The sequence below is a fragment of the Lissotriton vulgaris genome, chromosome 5 (assembly GCF_964263255.1).
Source record: "Lissotriton vulgaris chromosome 5, aLisVul1.2, whole genome shotgun sequence".
NCBI classification, from domain to species: Eukaryota; Metazoa; Chordata; class Amphibia; order Caudata; family Salamandridae; genus Lissotriton; species Lissotriton vulgaris.
Genome location: NC_141693.1, coordinates 829,144,943 through 829,170,149, shown reverse-complemented (window position 1 = coordinate 829,170,149; position 25,207 = coordinate 829,144,943). Strand labels below are relative to the sequence as shown.

Here is a 25,207-nt window from a genome sequence, read left to right as displayed (position 1 = left end):
TGCTGGTGCCTTGCTCATTAGGGACCTCCAGGAGCAACTTGCAGTACTGCCCCGAGACATGCAGTGCTGGTGCTTTGCTCACTAGGGACCTCTAGGAGCAGCTTGCGGTACTGCACTGAGACATGCAGTGCTGGTGCCTTGCTCACTAGGGACCTCTAGGAGCAGCTTGCGGTACTGCACCGAGACATGCAGTGCTTGTTCCTTGCTCACTAGGGACTTCTAGAAGCAACTTGCAGTACTGCTCTGAGACATACAATGCTGGTTCCTGGCTCACTATACAAGCATTTGCAATGCACTAGGTCTTGCATTACTGAAAGTATGAGCTATTGGTGTTGCAATATCATTTGCAACGCTAATACCTCAAAATATCAGTAATACGAGACCTATTGCATTGCAAATGCTTGTTCGTCTCGTCATTAGATGGAGTGGATACTGAAGCATCTTGTGCAATATAGGGAAATACATCTGTAACTAGGTGGCTATAGTTGCCATAAGATTGATTTGCCGTATTGGTTAATGTTGAGAATGATGCTTAGGCCAGGATGGTACACCACATTTTCACATTTTCAGGTAATAAATATTTAGGTCGTTTGTGTACTCATCATTTAATTTTTTCTTTTATTGTAGGTGATCTTTGGGAGCAATCTGACACCTCAATTCAGAATACAACCTCAACAATTCATATCACCAAAGAAGTTAAAAAGGGTAATGTGGTACCCCATCCAGACCTTTGGGTATCTTTATTTACTTTTTTTTAAAATTGATTTAAAATAACATTTTCCGTGTTTGTACACTTAATGACACCTTGTAAATCATACTTTGATTCATAATAAATGTTCATATAACATCCAGAGACATAAGTATATAGTTGTTATATCTGTAATAACCTTCTCCCTTCATGCACTGTTTGTCAACATGTCCTTTTGTGGTGTTACATAACAAACAGTTTTAACTCCCTTGAATAGTCCCTCATGTTTAGGTAAAGAATGCATTCATATCGATCTTATTATTCTCTAGTCTCTTCATCACTAAGCCATCTAATTGTTGGCATTTAATTTGAACTGCTGAGTTGTGTGAGGTTGTTGTCTGTTTAAATTACCATAATGTGAAAAACAGCGGAACTATGCATTACGTTTGCAGGAAAGATTACAAGGCTATCTAATGTGATGAATTTCAGCATTTCCCAGAATGTCTGTTTGAGGGTACCAGTTTTCCATGGTGTAGATCTTCAGAGATCGTCAGCCACCAACGAGATATGCTTCATATTTGGCATGTTCTATATTAAACGTGTTTTTATTAATTCTTGATAATCTTTGACCTTGAACTGTTCTCTGTCAATAACAGCTCTATCTCAAATGATTATTTTGGCCCAAAGCAGATTCTGATTTTCTTGACTATCCAATCAGGAACAGACTTGCATTCCATTCTAAATTAAATCAAGGCGCCCAATGCTTGATCGAAAGCTAGATTTTAAGGTTGCCCATATACAATGCATTTATGTAGAATAGAGTGTAAGCAGAAATAATGTGGGTAATTTAGCTTCGCCAGCATAAGCTTTCATAACAGCGGGTGTTTCAGGTTATGAATGCGATTCAAAATGCCCATTGCTAGTTTATTACGCCACATTGGGTAAACAAGATTTAATTCAAAACAAAAAGGTATTGGGTAACTGGGAACAGCATATCAAGGCTTTTGGGGTGTGAGCGGCAGCTGTATGTTTCATTTTTTGCAAACGGGTATCGACTATTGAGTGAATTTCATTATGAGTGGATATTATATTTAACAGCACCAATCGAGCATCTTCTTGAGAAATAAAGTGCTATTGAGTGTGAGGCTACTGCTCATACAGTAGCAACGTCTGTCCTGAAGACTCACTATTTCTGGTTGGCTCCCTGGGCAGTTTGGATTTTGATACTTTCAGGAAATCCTCACTCATCCTGTATCTGCAAACAATGCTGGCTCATCCACTGTTGCAAAATCCTCACTCATCCTGTGTCCATAAACACTGCTGGTTCATCCACCGTTGCGAAAACCTCACTCATCCAGCGTCCACAAACACTACTGAATCATCCACCGTTGCGAAATCCTCACTCATCCTGTGTCCACAAACACTGCTGGATCATCCACCGTTACGAAATTTTCACTCATCCTGTGACTGCAAACACAGCTGGATCATCCACTGTTGCAAAATCCTCACCCATCCCATGTCTGCAAACACTGCTAGATCATCCACTGTTGCGAAATCCTCATTCATCCTCTGTCAGCAAACACTGCTGGATCATCCACTGTTGCGAAATTCTCACTCATCCTGTGTCTGCAAACACTGCTGGATCATCCACTGTTGCAAAATCCTCACTCATCCCTTTTTATCTGCAAACATTGCTGGATCATCCACCGTTGCAAAATCCTCACTCATGCTGTGTCCACAAACACTGCTGGATCATCCACCGTTACGAAATTTTCACTCATCCTGTGACTGCAAACACTGCTGGATCATCCACTGTTGCAAAATCCTCACCCATCCCGTGTCTGCAAACACTGCTAGATCATCCACTGTTGCGAAATCCTCATTCATCCTCTGTCAACAAACACTGCTGGATCATCCACTGTTCCGAAATTCTCACTCATCCTGTGTCTGCAAACACTGCTGGATCATCCACTGTTGCAAAATCCTCACTCATCCCTTTTTATCTGCAAACATTGCTGGATCATCCACCGTTGCAAAATCCTCACTCATCCTGTGTCCACAAACACTGCTGGATCATCCACCGTTACGAAATTTTCACTCATCCTGTGACTGCAAACACTGCTGGATCATCCACTGTTGCAAAATCCTCACTCATACCTTTTTATCTGCAAACATTGCTGGATCATCCACCATTGCAAAATCCTCACCCATCCCGTGTCTGCAAACACTGCTAGATCATCCACTGTTGCGAAATCCTCATTCATCCTCTGTCAGCAAACACTGCTGGATCATCCACTGTTGCGAAATCCTCACTCATCCTGTGTCTGCAAACACTGCTGGATCATCCACTGTTGCAAAATCCTCACTCATCCCTTTTTATCTGCAAACATTGCTGGATCATCCACCGTTGCAAAATCCTCACCCATCCCGTGTCTGCAAACACTGCTAGATCATCCACTGTTGCGAAATCCTCATTCATCCTCTGTCAGCAAACACTGCTGGATCATCCACTGTTGCGAAATCCTCACTCATCCTGTGTCTGCAAACACTGCTGGATCATCCACTCTTGTGAAATCCTCGCACATCCTGTGTCCTCAAACACTGCTGGATCATCCATGGTTGCGAAATCCTCACTCGTCCTGCGTCTGCAAACATTGCTGGATCATCCCCCGTTGTGAAACCCTCACTCATCCTCTGTCAGCAAACACAGCTGGATCATCCACTGTTGTTAAATCCTCACTCATCCTATGTCTGCAAACACTGCTGGATCATCCACCGTTGTAAAATCCTCACTCATCCTCTGTCAGGAAACGTCATGTAAATTCAGTTAAGTTTTTTTGCTGAATAGTTTATGATGGGCTGATGTTAGAGGAAAGAGAGGCACCACCATGTTTTTCCTTTTTACAAGTATATTGAAACATTTGCTTTTCCTGGAGAGCCTGAAGTCTGTATTGCAGGATGCCAGGCAGGCACATTTTGGGCAAAGGACTCAAGAGTGAATACCCAGTGAGCCTTTTAGGGTGGTGGAGACTTAGGTCTTATTTGTCTTCTATTTATTGTATATTGATATTGTTAGAAATGTGATTTCTGGTTGGCTAGGGCATAAGGCTAAGCCAGGCAGAAACTGCCACTCTGTTTAGGGCAAGGGAGTTACACGCTGAAGTTAACCCCTGCTCACCCCCTTGGTAGCTTGGCATGAGTAGTCAGGCTTATCCCAGAGGCAATGTTTAAAGCGTTTGTGCAACACACACACAGCAGCAACACAGTAGGCACACCACAAAAGAAAATCCACACAAGGTTATATCAAAAATATACTTTGTATTATCATAAATTATCATATTCCAGCGACATCAATCTCTTAGACCGTTGAGATCTAATCAGCGTAATCTCCTAGTAGTTCCTAGGGTGAAGCGGGCGTGCATGGGGGGCCGCCAGCTCTCCTTTCAAGCCGCCAAATTCTGGAACCTTCTCCCGGATAACATCAGGCTTGAGACCAACCATCTAGCCTTCAGGAAGCGATTAAAGATATTCTTGTTTCATTGAGATTCCATCAGCTCTCAGGTCACACAGCGCTTGGATGCCTTAGGGTAGCCATGCGCTATATAAGAATGTATTCATTCATTCATTCATAAACACATTAGAATCATACTCACACAATATACACTGTGCCAACTGGCACTGCACAATATTCACAGGGGATTATATACAGGACCAGGCCAATCGGGCCACGGTCAGAACCATCAGAATGCAGGTAGTAAATGTAAAAAACACAACCAGTAACTACTGGTATCATAATGACCTAAGCATTATCACATTAGCATTAGACACATCCTAAAATATCATAGCATGACATTAGGCCTACACACATTAGGCCCAAACCTCATTAGCATAACCACATTACGCACTAGGCCTTCCCAGCTTAAACACATTATGCAATCACCTCATAAGCATGAGCGCATTAGGTATCACCTTGAGGCAACAACAGTAGGCATAAATCACATCATGCATAAATCTCATAGCGATATCTGTCGAAGCATAAACATGAGAGGCATAAATCACATTAGGGCCTTGCGCCCTACCAACCATAAAGTTGATCCCAGGCCAACTGGCCTTCTGTAGGCTCCAATGCCCTATGTCCCAAAATGTCAGGGCTTGTCTTGGGGCCTTTCACTGGTCCTTTTGCCACTTCTGTAGCTCACAAAAAGTGAGCCGTGTGCTGGTGCATGGGGCACTCCTCACCCCCTCCTAGTCACGAAAGAAAATGCCCCCCAAATGTTGCCGCTGCTGCTAATGGGAGGTGCAGCTGATCAGAATTAGACCTGGTACCACTGTGCCTCCTGAGCCCCCCACTGGGATTCTGCAACCAATTTGCCCCTCGGTTCAGCTGCCCGTGCTCTCGAGGTGCAGCTGAGGGAATGGGCTGTGGCACCAACTGTGCCTGGGTAGCACAAGAAAAATCCTCGAGATTCAGCCCCCAATGGCAGGAAGAAGACACAGCCCCCTCTGAGCCCCACTCACTGGGGCTCTCTGTCGCAGCTCTCTGCTATCTCCGGTCTTCACTCACTGGGGCCTTCTTGTAGACACCTCCGGTCTACAACTTGCAGGGATCGATCCTCTTCTGGCAGCATGCGGGGCTCCCACGGCTCATGGGGGACCTGCTCAGGAAGAAGCCGACCTTCGGGGCTTCTTCCTGAACCTCCGGACTTCCTCTGGCCAACACCGTGGGGGTCTCCCAGGCTCACAGGAGCCCCGCTCGGGCATACACAGACTTCCGGCAACACGTGGTAGACCCTGCCCACAGCCAGGCACAGCCGCCTGGCTTCCGGATCACCGCTCGAAAATGCGGCGCCCCCTTCTGGTAATTTCAAAGTGCAGGGTGGGCTCCGGCCACACCAGCGCACCAAAAATGCGGCATGGTCACCCGCTTTTTAAAAAGCATGAGAGCGGGGTGGGCTCCTGACAGCAGGCATCCATGCGAGGTAGGCTCCCGCTCCTCTTAAGCAAAACGTGACATAAACACGGGGTAGGCTACAGCTAAGTAAAGGCGCATAAAAGCGGAGGGGGCTCCCGCTCCTTGCAGCAAATTGGGGGAATCCATACACCAGGGATTCCCTCTCCATGATATGCAGCACAGCGCTGTGTAGCCCCAGTACTCTACTCTCTCCTGGAAAAAAAATTGTAGCGCTCATGAGGCGCTAGAGCCCTTCACAGTCCAAGGGCACAACTGGGCCCAGGGAGGCCAGCACACAGGGCCCTCCAGCACGGAGGCAAGCCCTCGTGGCGGTTCCTCCTGTGCCCCAGCAGCACAGTAACAACTCTCTAAAAACATGGGGTCACAGCCCCTACATTTATATCCACATTCCCTTTGTTCTGTCCTGGCACAGGGCTGGGGCAACCAGTTGCAACTGGTTATGTGGGGGTGTGGAGCACTTTGCTTACAGGGCTCCCACCCTCGTTTGTCAGGTTGGGACTCTGTCATCAGACACACCACAGGGGGCGGAGCCAGCATTCACCCAGGCAGGCACAATCCCATTCAGGGTCAGGGGACTACTCCTCCCACTTCTCCAAATGCAGATGCCCTTTTCAGCCTAGCACTGACTCACCCTGCCCCTCCTGGAGCTACACACACCCTACCAGCCCCTGTCACTCCAAAGTCAGACATGCAATCCACATCAGGCAGGCAGACACATAGCACACAGAAATGCCAACTTCTAAAAATAACATAACAAAAGGATATGCCAAAACTGATATAAAAAGTTTCAAACATTAAATGGCATCTAGAGAAGAAAAACTATTCTCAACCGGGAATTGCTAATTAATAGCTATTTATTCCATGTAGATGAAAAAATGCAACATATAGATTATTTCAATCAAAATGTTACAGACACATATAGAGCGAATTGGACACAGCACAATAAAATTACACACACACTTTCACTAGTCAAACATATCACAGTCATTCAACTCACATACATACATTCATACAGAATACTCAACACAATCTGGGGTGACAAATGTACTAGTGTGGAAAGTAAAAGGAAAAGAACTGCTCTCTTACTCAATCTGGAATTTACAAAACAGTCTCTAAAAAATAGTACACTCCAAATAATCAATGACAATAATAATTATCAAAAAACATTTCATCAAGGTTGTGTACTCAAAATGAACTCAAATGTGGTACAACTCAACACTTGAATTATAAGAGCAGACCATATGACAGAGGCCTACGCATTTCAAATCCCTGTAAGTCAAGAAGGGATTCTCCTCGGGGCCAAGGAAATTCTGAAAAACAGAAAACACAGAACCTAAATGTAAACAGTTTACAAGAAAACAAGAGCACTAATGAGCACTGATCCAACAAGACCACACACAGCTTACCCTCTTCAATTATGAGAAGAAACTAGTGAAGTGTGGAAGACTCCTATAGAGATAGGATAGAGAAAAGAACAGAACAATTCAGGTGTTTAGCGTTCCTGTAACAAGGCTGTATAGGCAAAAACTGTTCTCAACTGTAGGGAAGGAATTCATTTACCTATCAGTATCGGCACTGGGTCCACGGCAAGGGACTGTATTTTATCAGCAAAATGTAGGAAACCTAAAAGGAGATAATAGCATTCAGTGTTCTAGACAGGCTAGGGCCATTGGAAATAAAGCTGGTTTTTACATAGATTTAGCTGGTGTCTTACCTGTATCTCCCACAGTCCGCGTCTAAATGGGGATGCTAGTAGAACGGATGGATCCACAGTTGGCCTTTAGTAACGCTGCAACAAGGAAAGTGGGGAGATTAGTTGAAATGCAAGGTGAAGCCCCTGCAGCATATTGGAAAACTAAAAAAAAATATTGGACAGAATTGGCATCTGGTAAAAAACTTGGACGAAAGTCTGAATCAGTCTCCCCTTTTTGCATTTAAAAAGGAAAACCGCATTGCCAACTATGTGGTGAGAACAACTACGGAAAAGGAAGCACAACCGTCGATTCGACAAATGATGGGTTTAACTCCCATCATTGGACACCACAAATGTGGTACATGCCTGTGTTTTGACACCACGATGGAAGGTGCGCTATTCCAACATAAAGGCATTTTGTGGAAACACGAAACATTCAGTAACTGTGAGTCCAAGTATGTGATTTATGGGATTTTCTGTCCATGTGGACTGTTATATATTGGGAAAACCAATCAAGAGATCCGCCAGAGAATCTCCCAACATAAGTTGAGGATAAAGAATAAAGTCGAGACAGCACCACTGGTAAATCACTGGATAAGATTGAACCACCAGATCAGAGATTTAAAATGGACCATTATTTCAAAAGTGGAACGAGATCCACTTGGAGGAGATTGGGATTCCAAGCTATCTAAAAGGGAGGCACTCCTTATCGTCAAGTTTGACACGACCGTCACAGGTCTGAACGAATTGTCTGCAATTTACAAACTTTAATCCCCCATTTCTACACCATTTTCTTTTGCTACAAACAAAGAGATGTCTTTCCCCTTCGATTGACTCTCCATCATATATATAAAATTCTATCTTTTTACTTATAGACATAAACTGTATCGGGTGACTACGTATATGCTGTGCCACTCAGTATTCTGGCCCTGACTTTTTAACTGCCTCCGTACAGGGGCGGGTTCCCCCATTATCCAGATCGCTTAAAACCAGCAGGTCTTCACATGCTGCCAGCACGCATCCACTGCGCATGCTCGAGAGACCAGTGCTCTGCAAACGCTGACTGATTACGCTGGGACAATCGTTTCCATCCTGGTAAGCCGCCCCCCCGGCTGTTGGTCTTTGGGGTAGATGAGAAGTCGCTATTGCTCTTCTAATATTCCATGCTTTTGGATTTTAGTTGTTATATCAGGAGTCCGTCAATTACTTTAAGTCGTCTAAAGTCCGGGATTCTTTCGTGACTGCGCATGCCCGAGGAATCAGTGCACTTGGAGATGCTGACCGGGTATACCGAGAGATTCTGTTGATCCGCGGTAAGCTTTCCAACATGCTGTGGTCCAATGCAAACGCGAGGGGCTTCACCTTGCATTTCAACTAATCTCCCCACTTTCCTTGTTGCAGCGTTACCAAAGGCCAACTGTGGTTCCATCCGTTCTACTAGCATCCCCATTTAGACGCGGACTGTGGGAGATACTGGTAGGACACAAGCTAAATCTATGTAAAAACCAGCGTTATTTCCAAGTGCCCTAGCCCGTCTAGAACACTGAATGCTATTGTTTCTTTTTAGGTTTCCTACATTTTGCTGATAAAATACAGTCTCTTGCCGTGGACCCAGTGCCGATACTGATAGGTAAATGAATTCCTTCCCTACAGTTGAGAACAGTTTTTGCCTATACAGCCTTGCTACAGGAACGCTAAAAACCCGATTTTTTTCTGTTCTTTTCTCTATCCTATCTCTATAGGAGTCTTCCACACTTCACTAGCTTCTTCTCATAATTGAAGAGGGTAAGCTGTGTGTGGTCTTGGTGGATCAGTGCTCATTAGTGCTCTTGTTTTCTTGTAAACTTTTTACATTTAGGTTCTGTGTTTTCTGATTTTCAGAATATCCTTGGCCCTGAGGAGAATCCCTTTTTGACTTACAGGGATTTGAAACGCGTAGGACTCTGTCATATGGTCTGCTCTTGTAATTCAAGTGTTGAGTTGTACCATATTTGAGTTAATTTGAGTACACAACCTTGATGAAATGTTTTTTGATAATTATTATTGTCATTGATTATTTGGAGTGTACTATTTTTTAGAGACTGTTTTGTAAATTCCAGATTGATTAAGAGAGCAGTTCTTTTCCTTTTACTTCCCACACTGGTACATTTGTCACCCCAGATTGTGTTGAGTATTCTGTATGAATGTATGTATGTGAGTTGAATGACTGTGATATGTTTGACTAGTGAAAGTGTGTGTGTAATTTTATCGTGCTGTGTCCAATTCGCTCTATATGTGTCTGTAACATTTTGATTGAAATAATCCATATGTTGCATTTTTTCATCTACATGGAATAAATAGCTATTAATTAGCAATTCCCGGTTGAGAATAGTTTTTCTTCTCTGGATGCCATTTAATGTTTGAAATTTTTTATATCAGTTTTGGCATATCCTTTTGTTATGTTGTTCTAAGTGCTCAGCCTTACTGATTAGAGCCAGCTCATTTTTGTTACTAGTAACTTCTAAAAATGGCAGTTCTAAAATAGTTATAATAAATCTGCCCACACCACTGCATAGCATTTATTATCACTATTCCACACATACCAAACTTGACCACGCTGCTCATCTCATACCAGGAATTACCATTGAAACACTTACCAGGGAATCCCCTATGCATTCCTAAGGGAGGGCAGCATCACAGTAGTGAGACCTACCTTTCCCCTACAATGCACCCGGCCCATAGGGCTAGCTAGGGCCTACCTTACGGGTGACTGACATGCAGTAAAAGGGGGTCACAGACATGGCACACACTTTAGGTGCCACATCACAGAGGCAGTAACACTTTGCGCTCAGGCCCTGCAACTGCAAAGGCCTGGGAAAGGTTCGCAAGGCAACTTTGGTGGGTGGCGCAATCAGCGCTGCAAGCCCACCAGTAGCATTTAATGCACCAGCCCCGTGTATATGAGATACCACTTTACAAGGGACTGACAGGTAAATTAAATAGGCCAAACAGGTGTAGACCAATCTTACAATATTTATCACAGAGCGCACACACATTTTACACTAAACAGCAGAGCTAAAGTTCCCAGAGTCCTAAAACCACCAACACAATGTCAGAACAAAGGCTAGGAGAAAAGTGAAAAGTTTAGGGATGACCCTGCAAAAAGGGCCAGGTCCAACAGATATGTTATTGTGGTGTTTTACAGTTTGTGACCAGTTGTAGTTGTATTATGCTGTAGATGATTTTCTTAATTATTTGAATTTGTTTTCTCACATTCGGACATGCTCACTATGGCTACACTATAATGTTTTTATGAGCCTAGAGATGGCCTTCATTGTATGCCAGATTTGCTATCTGTATGTGCTTGTTAGTGGCCAAGGGGGTTCCAGGTCCAGACAGGCTACCATTTTCCTTTGTTCTTACTCCTCCTTATGCTTTACCATGCGCTTTCCCACCATTTTGTCAAACGTGTCTATGTGAGTGCAAGATGGTTGATTAATGTGTATTAACTGCATTTATAAAAATGTCTTTGCCTCTGTTAACTTTATATTACTGTCAGGGCATTATTCATTTTAACTGATATTTTGCCTTTTTCATTTTCTTCGTTTGGGGGTTTATACAGCCCTTGTTGAGTCCATAGATATTCATTATCGTTTTTATTTTCATAGATTTTTCAAATTCTTATAGCTGCTTTCCCTGTGGGACGTAAGCCTCTGGATTGGTCTATTCAGATTCTGGTTATATATTTGTGCAATTCGTGGCCTGGAGTGGTGCATTTGTTTTTTGGTGGTGGTGGAAGAGGAGGGAGAGCAGCAGAACAGGTAGCCTTTTTCACTTTGTCCCTCCATGCCTCCTTTGCCATGTGTGTGTCCTCCATTTTGGGAAACAGTGTGCGTTACGCAGCCATTTTATTTTTGTTCTCCATGCCTCATCCTCCTTTCTTGCTAAGCCATTTGCTCATCCATCATTTGTTTTTGTTAGACAGCCATTTTCTTTTTGATCTTCCTGACTCCTTCCTCACTAAGCCAAATGCTCATCCACCAGTTTGTAAAACCAGAATAGGTTAGACAGACATTTTGTTTTTGCTCTCCATGCCCCTACTTCTTTGCCTTGTTTTATGCTCACCCACGTTTTTGTGGAACCAGTGTAAGTTTCTGATGGTTGATTATTAACAATTTTCTGCCATTTAAAGCCTTTAGTTGGGAGCATTGTATGTTAGAATCCTTTAGGAGTCCACACATATTCTGTCCCTATGCTTGTGGTGCACTTCTAGTTTTGTAGGCCATGGTTAGGATTAATGTGATTGATCTTTATAGCTTCCCCTTCTTTTCACACGGCTCCAATGACCCCAGGAGGGACACAAAATATTATCTCTCTCTCTACCTTATATGGGTGTTGCAGTGGTGTTGTTCTATCTTAAATCAGTATAAATGCAGTTTTAGTATTGAAGAAAACATTTAGAATATTTCAGCAAATGAGTTTTTCAAGAAATCTAACTTTGCGCCCTCACTGACAATACGTTTACAGATGAGTATTTCAGTTGTATGCTATAATTACTTGTATTCCTGGAGTAAATGGTTAAGTCTGACTAGATCTCTTCTTATTTTGTATTGCCTGCAAGTGGACTAAACTGAGATGTAAACAAGTCTGTGAATTAGCGGATACCAGGGTCCAGAGACCTCTACGCTAGCCAAAGAGAAGTCAAGAAGATGGCACCCAAGAAATTGGTTCCAGCTAAGGAAGTTGCTAGTTAGAAGTAATGTTTCACCACTTGAAAGAGCGCTGGCATTAAACCTATCTTTTCCTGCCAAGGTGTGCAGTGGGGTGTACCTGCTGTTAACTCTTCTGAGCAGGAAGATGTTGGGAGCAGCCCTGGATTAATGTACCACACAGTGCTGGACTGGCTGTAGCGGGCACCGGGCATTTCCCCGGTGGGTCGCCAGGGTGGGTGCTGGTTTTGGACTCCTGGGAGGCCGTGTTTATTACCCGGGCCTGCTTTGCAGCAGAGCTGCAATATCGACCCCCTGTAACAAATGCTGCAGTGGTGAGACAGGAGTGATGCTTCCAACTAGCACCCCCCACTCCCCGTGGGTCAGCCGAGCTGTTTGCCAGGGCCATTTTCGGTTTCCAGTCGGGCAGTGATGTACCACCATCAAAACCAAACTTCATGTTTCTCAGTTCTACTGTGACTGCAATAAGACTGAGACCATTGAGACAGAAATGGAACTGTCACAGCAAACCAAATTTTTCCATTAAACAGAAACAGGAGTCTTACACACTTGATCCTCCTTAGGTAGGAGCATAGAAGACAGTTGAGCTTGCAGCACAGCAGGTTATTAGTTTATTGTGCTTGCTCTACTGCAGGATGTTGAGCTTGCTGCACTACAGAATTTTGTTTAATCGCAGGGAAAGGTTCAGGGGTTCTCCTCCTGGAGGTAATTGCCTTATATCCTATGTTTGGAAGAAGCGATTCTCGAGGTATTGAACAAGTTAGGAATATGAGTGCCTCCTCCTCCGTTTCTCAGTACTCTTGGATAAAGCAATACTTCAGGATTCCAGGTGGTGGTTTTAGATATATTTATTTTGCTGTCCGGTATTCATATCAAAGTAAGGTGTAATTAGGGACTCTCAATAGCCGACACGTGTTTTGCCCTTTCATGGTCATCCAGACTAGGGCTTCCTCAAGGCTTCCATGAGATTAACGTCCATTCCTAGAGTTTCAGGTAAAGGCAGATATTTCTTGTATCACAAAAATAGTTTTAACAATAATAATTGATATGTGGTCTGTGCGGCGGCATCCGTCTTGGTAAGGTCCTGATCCACGAGTGAGGTTTACACGTGGTGTATAGGCACCATTTATTTGAAATGAATGGTGCCCGTACACCATGCATAAACCTCACTCATGGATCAGGACCATGCCAGGACGGATGTTGCCGCACAGACTGCATATCAATTATTATTGTTGAAACCATTTTTGTGATACAAGAACTACAGGATTTTGTGCCTGCTCTTTCATCATAGACATCATCTTTACCAACTCCTCCTAAAACAAAAAGTAGGCTCTCCCATCTTCTTCAAATCTCCCCACTCCCTTAAGATGAAGTTGAAATGAAGTGGGTCCCAAAGTCCCTCAGTCAAAAACCAGGCATGAGAAAGGTTACAAACAGAACAGTTGGCAATGAGGTAGATTAACTAGTCATTGTTGATGCTGAGAGTAGGACTGATGAAGTGCAAATCACCTCTAAGGCGTTTGGTCCTTTACCACCACCACCTATCTCACAATTTCAAGCACCAGCATCTATAACTACAACATAGTCCCAGCCCTCCCTAGGTAAAAGCAGTCCTGCCAGGCTCCACTGTACACTGTAGGTTTGGCTCCATAAAAATGCTCTTTTCTCTGTTTGTGCCTTCCTAACAGTTATGCAGAAAAAGAAATCTAGACTGACTGTTTATATTGCCGCAAAACAGTGCATTGTGGGAAGCTAGCAAGTAATCGTGATACTGGGGACACGTATTAAAAACAAACATCTAGTATTATGGAAACAACACCTACGAGACAATAGTGTTGCTGATACAGAAGCAGAGGATGATGATGATAAGGATGATGTTGTCAGGACAGCAATGCCTCAGGACAACCCCGTGCGGCACGGCCACCAGCTGTGTGTGTGCCCCTCGCTGCTGCTCACAGCCTCGCTGTGCCATCTGCCTTGCCGCCCTAGCTGCCTGCCTCGCTGTTCCCTGCCCTGCAGTTCCGCCATATTTTCGTTGAATATTGTTGTTTTTGTGGCATTGTTATTTCCTTTTGTACATTCTTTGTGGTACCCCTGTGCCTTTTTCCGTCCTGCATCCAGCGCCGTTCACGCGGCCACGCCCCCTTTTGTTCTGTGCCCTCCCCGCTCCCGCCTCCCAGCTGCTCCTCCCTCCCACTTGTCCTTAAATGGCGACCGCGCGGCGCAGGTGAGTGTGACCTGTTCTCTGGACACCCCCGCGCCGCACGGCCACCAGCTGTGTGTGTGCCCCTCGCTCCTCGCTGCTGCTCGCAGCCTCGCTGTATCGTCTGCCTTTCCGCCCTAGCTGCCTGCCTCGCTGTTCCCTGCCCTGCAGTTCCGCCATATTTTCGCCGAATATTGTTGTTTTTGTTGCATTGTTATTTCCTTTTGTACATTCTTTGTTGTGGTACTCCTGTGCCTTGCCCGCCCCGCTCCCCGCTTCCCGCCGCCGTTCACGTGGCCATGCCCCCTTTTGTTCTGTGCCCTCCCAGCTGCTCCTCCCTCCCACTTAGCCTTAAATGGCGACGGAGCGGACGCGCAGCGGTCACGCGCAGCAGCGCGTCGATTGTGCACCGAAGGTGCGCCAAAGGCAAGCCCGTCTGCGTCCGTCCGCGCCTGGACCGCGCCCAGCGCCATGATCCCTGCCCCCCACCGATGCAAGACGACCCGACAGACCTACGACGCCGCGGCCCTCAATGCACTCAATGCCGGCCGGAACCCTACCTGCTGCGGGGCCGCCCCGAAACGCATTCACGGACCCTTCACCTGCAGAGCCTGCAAGTTCACCTGCCTCCGAACCTGCACCATGCCCGCCAAGCCAAGCTCCAGCAGCGACCTCAAGTGCATCCTGCTCAACACCCGCTCCGTCCACAGACACGCCGTGGAACTCTGGAACTTTCTCGACACAACATCACCAGACATCGCCTTCCACACGGAAACATGGATGAACGCCTCCTCAGCCCCCGACATCGCCATCGCCATCCCGGATGGGTACAAGATCATCAGGAGGGACCGCGTCAACCAGACCGGAGGAGGCATCGCCATCGTCCACAAGAACACCATCCGCATCACAACCGACTCCGACGACACCTTCGCCGCCGCCGAGCACCTCCACTTCCAGATTCACACCGACCCAAAGACGACTCTCAGAGGCACCCTCATCTACAGACCCCCGGGACCACGCACACCATTCAGCGAAGACATCACGGACTTCATCAGCCCACATGCCCTCCCCTCCGCCGACTACATCCTCCTAGGGGACCTCAACTTCCACCTGGAGAACAACAAGGACCGCAACACCGTCGTCCTGCTGGACAACCTCGACAACCTCGGACTCAAGCAACTGGTCAACACCCCCACCCACTACGCCGGCCACACGCTTGATCCCGTCTTCTCATCCAGCAAGCACATCACCTTCAGCCACTCCACCGGACTCCACTGGACCGACCACAGCTGCGTCCACTTCAGCTTCAGGAAAACCACAACCCACCACCACCCGCAACAGGTTCCTCACAGGAGCTGGAGCAGGATCACTGCCAACCAGCTCACCACCTCCCTCAGCCAGAACCCACCTGCCAGCACATCGGACCCCAACGAAGCAGCCCGCAACTTCACGCAGTGGCTGACCGCCTGCGCCGACGACCTCGCACCACTGAAGAACCCTCCCAGCAGACCCAGGAGCAAGAAGGCCCCCTGGTTCACCGACGAACTCAAGGACTCCAAGAAGACCTGCCGCACCCTCGAGAAAGCCTGGCTCCTCGACCAGACCACTGACAACATGAACGCCCTCAAACACGACACCCGCAAGCACCACCAGCTCACGGGCACCACCAAGAAGAAATCACTGAAGGAGTGACTGGACAACAACGCCCACGACAGCAAGGAACTCTTCAGCATCGTCAAGGAGTTCTCCAACCCCAGCACCGGCAACAACAACATCAACCCTTCACAAGACCTATGCGACTCCCTCGCCTCGTTCTTCCACCGCAAGATTGCCGACATCTACAACAGTTTCGGCGCACCATCCACGCACCCAACCGTCGAACCAACGCACCCCACCGCCACCCTCCGCACCTGGACCACGGTGACCACCGAAGACACAGCCCGCACGATGAACACCATCCACTCCGGATATCCAACCGACCCCTGCCCCCACCACGTCTTCAACAAGGCCGACTCCACCATCGCACCCCAAGTCCGGGATGTCATCAACTCCTCCTTCAACACTGCCACCTTCCCGGAGAGCTGGAAGCATGCCGAGCTCAGCGCCCTACTGAAGAAACAAACAGCGGACCCCACCGACCTCAAAAACTTCCGCCCCATCTCGCTCCTCCCTTTTCCTGCCAAAGTCATCGAGAAGATCGCCAACAGACAGCTTGCCGCCTTCCTCGAGACGAACGGATCCCTTGACCCCTCGCAGTCCGGTTTCAGAGCCAACCACAGCTCCGAGACTGCCCTCATCGCAGCCACCGATGACATCCGAGCCCTGCTCGACAACGGGGAAACAACGGCACTCATCCTCCTGGACCTCTCCGCAGCGTTCGACACTGTCTGACACCGCACCCTAGTCCAACGCCTCAGCAACACCGGCATCCAAGAGAAGGCACTGAAGTGGATCATCTCGTTCCTCGCCGGAAGAACACAGAGAGTCCGCCTTCCCCCGTTTCGATCCGAGGCCACCGAAGTCATCTGCGGCGTCCCGCAAGGATCATCACTCAGCCCCACCCTCTTCAACGTCTACATGAAACGTCTTGCTGCCATCGCACGCCAGCACAACCTCAACATCATCTCCTATGCCGACGACACCCAGCTGATCCTCTCCCTCACCAGAGACCCCGACACCGCCAGAACCAGCCTTCACGAAGGGATGAAAGACGTCGCCGAGTGGATGAAGAACAGCCTCCTGAAACTGAACTCGGACAAGACGGAAGTCCTCATCCTGGGACCATCACCCTCCGCCTGGGACGACTCCTGGTGGCCCCCAGCCCTGGGCACCACCCCCAAGCCAACAGACCACGCACGCAACCTGGGCTTCATCCTGGACTCCTCCCTCTCGATGACCAGACAAGTCAACGCCGTCGCCTCATCATGCTTTCACACCCTTCGCATGCTTTGCAAGATCTTCCGATGGATCCCGACCGAAACAAGGAAGACGGTCACCCAGGCCCTCGTCACCAGCCGACTGGACTACGGAAACACCCTCTACGCCGGAACCACAGCCAAGCTACAGAAAAGACTCCAACAAATCCAGAACGCCTCCGCCCGACTCATCCTGGACATCCCCCGACGCAGCCACATCTCCGGCCACCTGAGGGACCTTCACTGGCTCCCAGTCAACAAGAGGATCACGTTCAGGCTCCTCACCCACGCACACAAGTCTCTCCACGACCTGGGCCCCAAGTACCTCAACAACCGCCTGACCTTCTACACGCCCACCCGCCAGCTACGGCCTACTAGCCTCGACCCTCGCCGCCGTACAACGCATCCGAAGAGCCACCGACGGAGGCAGATCCTTCTCCTACCTGGCGGCCAAGACATGGAACTCCCTCCCCATCCACCTTCGGCTGACCCAGGACCACCTCGCCTTCAGGAGACAACCCAAGACCTGGCTGTTCGAGCAGTAGCGGACCCCTTCCCCCAAGCGCCTTGAGACCCTTCCCGGTGAGTAGCGCGCTATACAAGTGTTATGATTGATTGATTGATTGATTGCGCATAGTCTGCATTCAGCACCAGAAGCAACCTCTGCTTGAAGCACGCCACCAAAACAAATATCAGACCCATTTATACATGGGAAACTGACCAAAACATTGGCTATTTTCTTTGGTTTAAGAAGAGTGGTTTCTAGAATTTTTCGGAAGCCCTTTGTCCATAATGGAAGATTTCAACCCAGACCTATTTTTCAACTGTTGTTTTGCCATAGCTAGACTGTGCTGTGCTTTGATCAGTTGCTGATGCAGTGAAGGGGAGTGCTGACATGTAGACCAGTTGGTATGCTACCAGCGGTCTCTGCATCAGTGTACATTGGCTTTCCATTTGTGAACTTCAGAAAAGGCTATCACTTTTTACCACCATTACAGATATATATATATATTTTTAAATAATCTTTATTAGTATTTTCACAATTACCTCCAGATCCAATTAAACAGAAAAAGTTCCAGATTAACTCTCACACTCTCCCCCTACCATCCCCACCCCCCACCCACGACAAAAAAATATGGTATAAATGTCAGATATTTACATCAGTTTGTGCAAGAGAGATAAATAGAAAAAAAGAAGAAAAGAAGAAAAAGAAAGGAAAACAGAAAGAAAAGGGAGATATACATAGCAAAATAGTAAACAGACGGAGATTTCATTATTATTCATTCAAAAAAGTCCAATTCATCAAGGAAGCCCAAATGGCTAGTCCTTTCATTCTCAGTTTGCAACCTTTTCTGGCATATACAGCTTTTTCAAATCTATAAATTTATAAGAGCTTTCCTAGCCACTGTTGACCAGTTAAAGGGGTAGTGTCAAGCCAGTGAGTGGCTAAGCACAGCCTAAAGACTGTAAAGGCAACAAATAAAGAAAGTGTGATTTAAATTCCGACAAAGGGGGGTCTGCTATACCCAATACAATCAATTGTGGGCTAAGATCGATTTCTATACCAAGTATGCTTGTTAAAAGACCTCTAACACTACTTTTCAAGATATCCAGTACAGGACATGTCTCAAACATGTGAACGAGATCGGCTGAAGGATATGACAACGTGGACAGGTAAACCCATCTACTCTACCCCATTTGGTAATCTTAGAGGGTGTTATATACAAATGAAACCACATTTTGAAACATTGGAGTTGGAGATTAGTTGCCATAAGAGATGTACGCGGCATGTGTAATGAATCCTCGACATCCCCAGAATCAATCTCTAACAATTTTTGCCACCGGTCCGCATGCTTAGTCAAGTCATCGGACATTAAATCACTCAGCAATTTGTATAGCCCCGCCAGCGTACTTGAGTCTTTGACTAATATCTCCATTACCTGTACTTTGAGGAAGCCGGAGGTTCTTCCCAGTTTGTTGGCCAGAAAATATCTGAATTGGAGGTATTTAAAAAATTGCCGATTATCCAGCCCAAATTTATCTTATATGGTATGAAACAATAGCAAATCAGACCCATTTATAACGTTTCCAATTGTTCGTATTCCTTTATCATACCATTGCTTATACCCATCATTAAAAACATAGGGAAGGAGATTATTCCTATATAAAGGGGTGTATGCATTGAACCAAGTCCCACCTTCTTACGAACAGAGGTCCAGACCTTAAATGCAGAGATTGTAGTTTTAAACCTCAGCCATTTATAGTAATAAAAATCAATGGGCCGTAAAAGACACCCCCTAGCTTCAGTTCCTAGAATAATTTAAAAAATTGAGACAGAGGAGCTATACCTTGTTATTAAGCAGTATCTCCATATTTTGCAACATTGCAGCCCAGTGATATAATTGAAGGTTAGGTACTGCCCACCCACCTCTATCCCTAAGTAGAGTTAATAATCTAAAAGCTCTGCCGGCGGCAATTATCCCAAATAAATCTAGAAAAAAGTCAGTTCATTGAGTTAAACCAGGTATTATTAATAGACAAAGGTATGGCCCTTAAAAAATATAAGATCTTTGGAAAGAAAATCATTTTGATAATATTACCCACCAGTGTGAGCTTCAAATTCTCTAGACCAGCAAATTCCGTTTTATATTTAACATTTAAGGGGTTTAGATTATTATTATCTATAATTTTGTAAACATCTGCCATAATTTCAATCCCCAAATAAACCCCTTTTTGAACCACATGCATATTGTTTAACTGAAGACCATTACCAATCAAGATCTATGTTTTATTTTGATTTAATCGATAGCCGGAGAGTTTCCCCAAAGAGGTCGGCTTCTTTTTCAATTTCCTTTACAGCTATCTCAGGATTGGAAGTGATTATGGCAAGGTCGTCAGCATAAGCCCATATTTTGGTGTTATCCCCAATACTCTGCATTCCCAAAATCAGATTATTGGCTTCTATCTTTCTAATCAAAGGGTCTATATAAACAATAAGGGTGAGCAGGGGCAGCCCTGACGAGTCCCTCTGCTAATAAGAATTGGTTCTGTCATCTCCCCCATGATAGAAATACAGGCTGTGGGTCTACGATACATTGATCTTAAAGCTGTAATGTATTTCTCCCCTATTCCTCTATCCTTTAACATTGCCCATAAAAAATGCCAGGAGACCCTATCGAACGCTTTTTCAGCATCAAGCAGAGTAAGACCGATCGGGTCTCCTGTAATGCCGGTAGCATGTAACAAGGTGATGACCCGCTGGATATGCTCTATTGTACTTCGTCCAGGTATAAACCCATGTTGTGTAGGTGACACTAATCACTTGATTATAGCTGCCACACGGACTGCCAATATCTTGACATATATTTTGATATCACTATTTATCAAGGTGATAGGCCGATATGACCCCATTTCCTCAGGAGATTTTCCCTTTTTGGGGAGTATAACTATATTGGCAGTTTCCCAGGAGTTTGGAACCCCCAGACCATTCTGGGCATTCAAGAACACTTGCTTCATAATTTCTAATAACGATGGAGTAAATATTTTATACAACTCTCCAGGTATTACATCTGGCCCAGCAGCCTTCCCACTGGTCAGTGAGCTAATGGCATCCTGAATTGCTTCAGTTGTTTGAGGAGATTCTAAGGCTATTCGTTCCTCTTGAGTGAGTTTCTCTCTTGCAATTCTGTCCAAGTATTTAATAAATGCATCTTCACAGTTATCATTATCTTCATGGTAAAGTTTCTGATAGTGAAATGTGTGCTGTCTTTCATGGATACTATGTGCAGTGAAATTCAGTACAGATAGTTTCATTGTATTCTGGGCATACAACAGTTTCAATGTTCTCCAAGGAGAAAGCATTCACAGCTATCAACATCCTGACATTTTTTACTGTATATGAATAACTTGAACCCATTAGTCTCAGGATTTGACTTATTGGCACTCACAATTTCAGTAACATTGTTAAAACCATGGCAGACTGAGTGTTCTTTTAACACATTTCAATAACCTTGCTATGCAGGACTTTATCAAAAAGGATTTTTTTAGTAATGCACAACATAACAATGCTAGAATTTTACACCATTCTTTATTGACCAACACTTTTACGTATTACAAATAATTTAGAACTGTGTGTGCCTAGGTTTCATTATATGTAACTAATTTGGGAGTCTGTGGACTGCTAAAGAATGTTTTAATTATGGTAGCTAAACCTAGATCTTCTTTCCAGGACATATGTGCTGTGCCTGTGGGAGTCTCTTTACCCGAATGTCTCTTTCCCATCCATATATCGATTTTGTAACCTTCTTCCACCAAAGCGAAAGAAAAGGAGAGGTAGTGGAAGAGAAAGCGATAAAGTGTTAAATGGAGAATGCAGAAAGCGAGTGAGCGAAAAAAAGACAGTGCAGGTGGAAAGAGGGATAATTATGCAGCAGCTAGGAAGGTGAAGGGAGGATAAGGTAAAGCAAAACACTAACCACGTGAGGATGTTTGCTGTCTCGGTTCTTGTTTTACCTCCGTTTCGGCTCTTCACAAGAATTCTCTAAATTGTCCACCTCTCTTCTCATTGCACAACACAAACCAGTTTATAGGTTGGCTGGGACCTGCCAGGCTGCATTTGTCACTACATTAAAAACATAAATAGATACTGAACAGAAACATATAGCTGAGCATTTCTTTCTTCCAGATGTTGCCTGGCCAATGCTCTATTAATGTTGTTCCTTCGGTTACACCCTCACTCACAGCAAACGCAGCAATAGTGAAATGAAAACAGACACTTGTTATTTTTTAGTTAGAGCTGAGCTGCCATTAATTATAGAAACATGAGTTTCAAATCAAAACATATGACCTTATGATATTTATTGATTATACCAGTAATTAAATTATATTGTGATTATGATTTAAAGCTCACTGTTTTTATAATTAATGACGGCTCTGATAAGAAAAACCATTATGATGACCACATTTTTAGCAGATAGCACACCCACATGTACAGTAACACCCTTTAATCTCAAATTCCTTACTGCCTGAGAAGATAATAGACGGTTGGCAATGAGAATGCCACTTTTGTAGATTTTCTTGCTAGTAAACGTTCTACTTGTCCTGCTACACAGTATGTTAATAATTGGTTTGCATGTATAGTTTGTTGCTTACCACCTGTGAACTCTGAACCCACTGCTGATAATGCTCGCATGGATGGACTTCTTACCACCATGACATATTGAGGTGGGTTTGAACTGCGTGTCCACTTTTTTAATCATTAAATAAATCGACTTGAACTAGAAGCTTGAGCAGCTCTTGTCCCTTGATGCATGGCTCAGAAGGATGTTTGTGTCTGTAAATTGATTTTATATAAATTGTCTTGTGGGAGTGTTACTTCCAGATTGTCAGGATTACTCTTGATCATTACTTTGCATGATTGTATATTGTTACATACTTTTTGTTATTCCAAGTTGAAATATGGTGTTTCCCAAAACAAAAAGAAAGATGCAGGTGCTGTTCAATAACTCAACAGGCAATTGATGCTTAGCTGTATTATATACTAGCAGCCCGTCCCGACATTGTCCGGGTATGAATTGCTGCCGGCCAGTAGTATATTGTTTAATAGGATTTCGTTATGATAGCATTTCTTATCTGTGACAGGCCTGTGAAACGCTCTGATTCACAGTGCACTGCTGATGCACTTAAGAGTGCGCGTTCAGTAGTGTGAGACACCGGCAGCTTCCGAAGAAAGTAACATTTAACAGGAGAAAAAGCTTCCTTCATCCGCTCATGCTTTTCCGTCTTTCCGCTGCCTAACGACAAGTACGGCCTTGACCAAGGAACAAATTGAACCAAATGTCCTAAACTTCCACACAGCCTTTGTTTGCAAGCCTCTCTCCAAGAATTATTGTAGAAAGATATAATTTTTCATTCCTGCGTAGCTGTGCAGGGATCACTCTGGTCAGGCTTTTCTGTCATCCATTTTAGAAGTAGGCCTCAAGCCTTTTGCATGCAATTTAATGAGGGTGTTTAGTATGCAAAGAAACACAAGACAATAATTAATTCAAGAAATAATAATTATTCTGTTACCCACCCTTTCCCACTAAGTTTAACCCATTAGCTATGTTACCTAGTTTTGCATACAAACAAATAAACAAACACATACACATGGGACAACCAATACGTAAACAAAAGCACATTTAAAGAATGCACATGCTATTATTTCCAAAACGGCTGCAATTAGTAAATAACAAACAAAAGACAAAGTGAATGTATTATTCAAAGCAAAACGACAAACATAACAAAAGCACAAATGATTAAACCCACATGTTCATGATGATGCATATTAATCTAGGTTGAGTCAGTAAACATATAAATCATGCAACACACATTAGTAAAAATAAAAATCACAAGAGTTTCATTTGTCACGAACTTCTTTGAAATGAATCTGAAAGTCCGATCCATCAACTCCCTCCTCTGGTGATTTTAAAATCACCAAACAAAACCCACAAAATGTATACTAAATTTTTACTTTTATAAATGTCATATAATGAGTTCTCTCAGTATTAGTAAGTCTAAACTCCTGTCTCATCAGTCTGTCTCTGTCTGGGTCTATCATTTTGAGTCCTGCGGAACTCATCCATTTCAATCTCCTTCTCTTGAGCCTTTTTGAGCTTATAAATTCTCCTCTTTTCCCGCATGTGCTTCTTTCTTTTGTGAATCATGCAACTGATTTTCAGCAGAAGTGTCACTATAACAATAACTATAACAGGATAGAGTACTTTGCCAATAATTGAACTGCCAATGTCAGTGAACCATTCCTTAATTGCCCCAAATCTCTTTGCCAAACGTTCAGAAAAACTGTCATCTTCCATAGGTTCCATTTCAGAGTGGAATTCTGTGATATTCTTAATCAAAGATTCAATATTCTGGCTTTTATCTGGGATATATGTGCAGCAATGCTGAACATGTAAAATCCCACACACTCCTCCCTCTTTTGCTAAAATGATATTAAGGGCAAGCCGGTTTTGCATAACCATGCTTCTGGTAGCAATAAGCTCTGTGTTGACCAACTGGAAACCACTTGCTGTATCAGTTGACAATCTATCAACAATTGTGGAAACTTTTCTGATCTTTATTGCATTTAGGGTAATTCCCACCATAGGAATTATTGCACCAAATATATCTCCCATGATTTCTGAAAAACTTTCCCTTTTCATTCTATTCAGGTGTTTGCCAATTTCAAATGATCCTTCATTATTTCTGTCAACATGAAAAAATTTAGGAAAAACAAGACCAAGGTAACATGTGCCATACCAATGGTCAGGAAGACTGAAATATGCCTTATTTCCACAAATAAAATAAATTCCTGGAAAAATTGGGTCTTTGCCACCTTTAAATCCCCAACCCCCAATAATTCAATAGGTATCTTCACATTGACTTGCACCAACAAAATAATTATCATATAGTGTATTATCTCTTCTGATACAAAGTTTTCCACTGACTGGTTCGTCAATATGGATGGCAGCAAATCTGTTTTCTCCATTAAGTTTCTCGTCCTCTATCTGCCAAAACTTTGACTTAGTCTGTTTCAGCATTTCATTCCTTTTATAAATTGCCCTCCTCTCCTCAACCTGATCAAGACATGATTTCTCTTCATCTCTCATTTTGCAAGTTAAATTATTCTTAAATGCGTATTCATAGGTTAATTCATTAGTAACCAGAAAGAATTCTCTCATTTGTTTGGCAGGCTTAACTTTGTTCAGACTGCTCACAACCGTCAGATTTGCAAAAGTCTCGTCATAGTCTGAATAATAATATTCAAGACGACCAGTTTGATAGAACAAGCTTGATATAACACTACAGGTAATCCCATATGTTAGGGGAAGCATATTGTACTTAACCCCTTCAGAAACAGAAGTAGGAAGCTTAACACACACGTAACAGTCTTTAACATCCATGACTTTAACATATTCTGAAAGAAGTCTGGAAAATGAGTTAGTAGAAAAATCCCCAACTGATCTGTCCTGATGGACATCTGGTTTATG

The 25,207-nt window shown here is 44.4% G+C and overlaps 1 protein-coding gene across 1 annotated transcript in view; it reads left to right on the top strand.

The window, feature by feature from the left end:
• TLL2 (tolloid like 2) overlaps positions 1 to 25,207 on the top strand; it is a 2,097,051-nt gene that overhangs the window by 763,570 nt on the left and 1,308,274 nt on the right. The window contains exon 3 of the mRNA XM_086922321.1: positions 628 to 705. Within this exon, the coding sequence (XP_086778447.1) occupies positions 628 to 705 (78 nt within the window). The remainder of the gene's footprint in view (positions 1 to 627; positions 706 to 25,207) is intronic.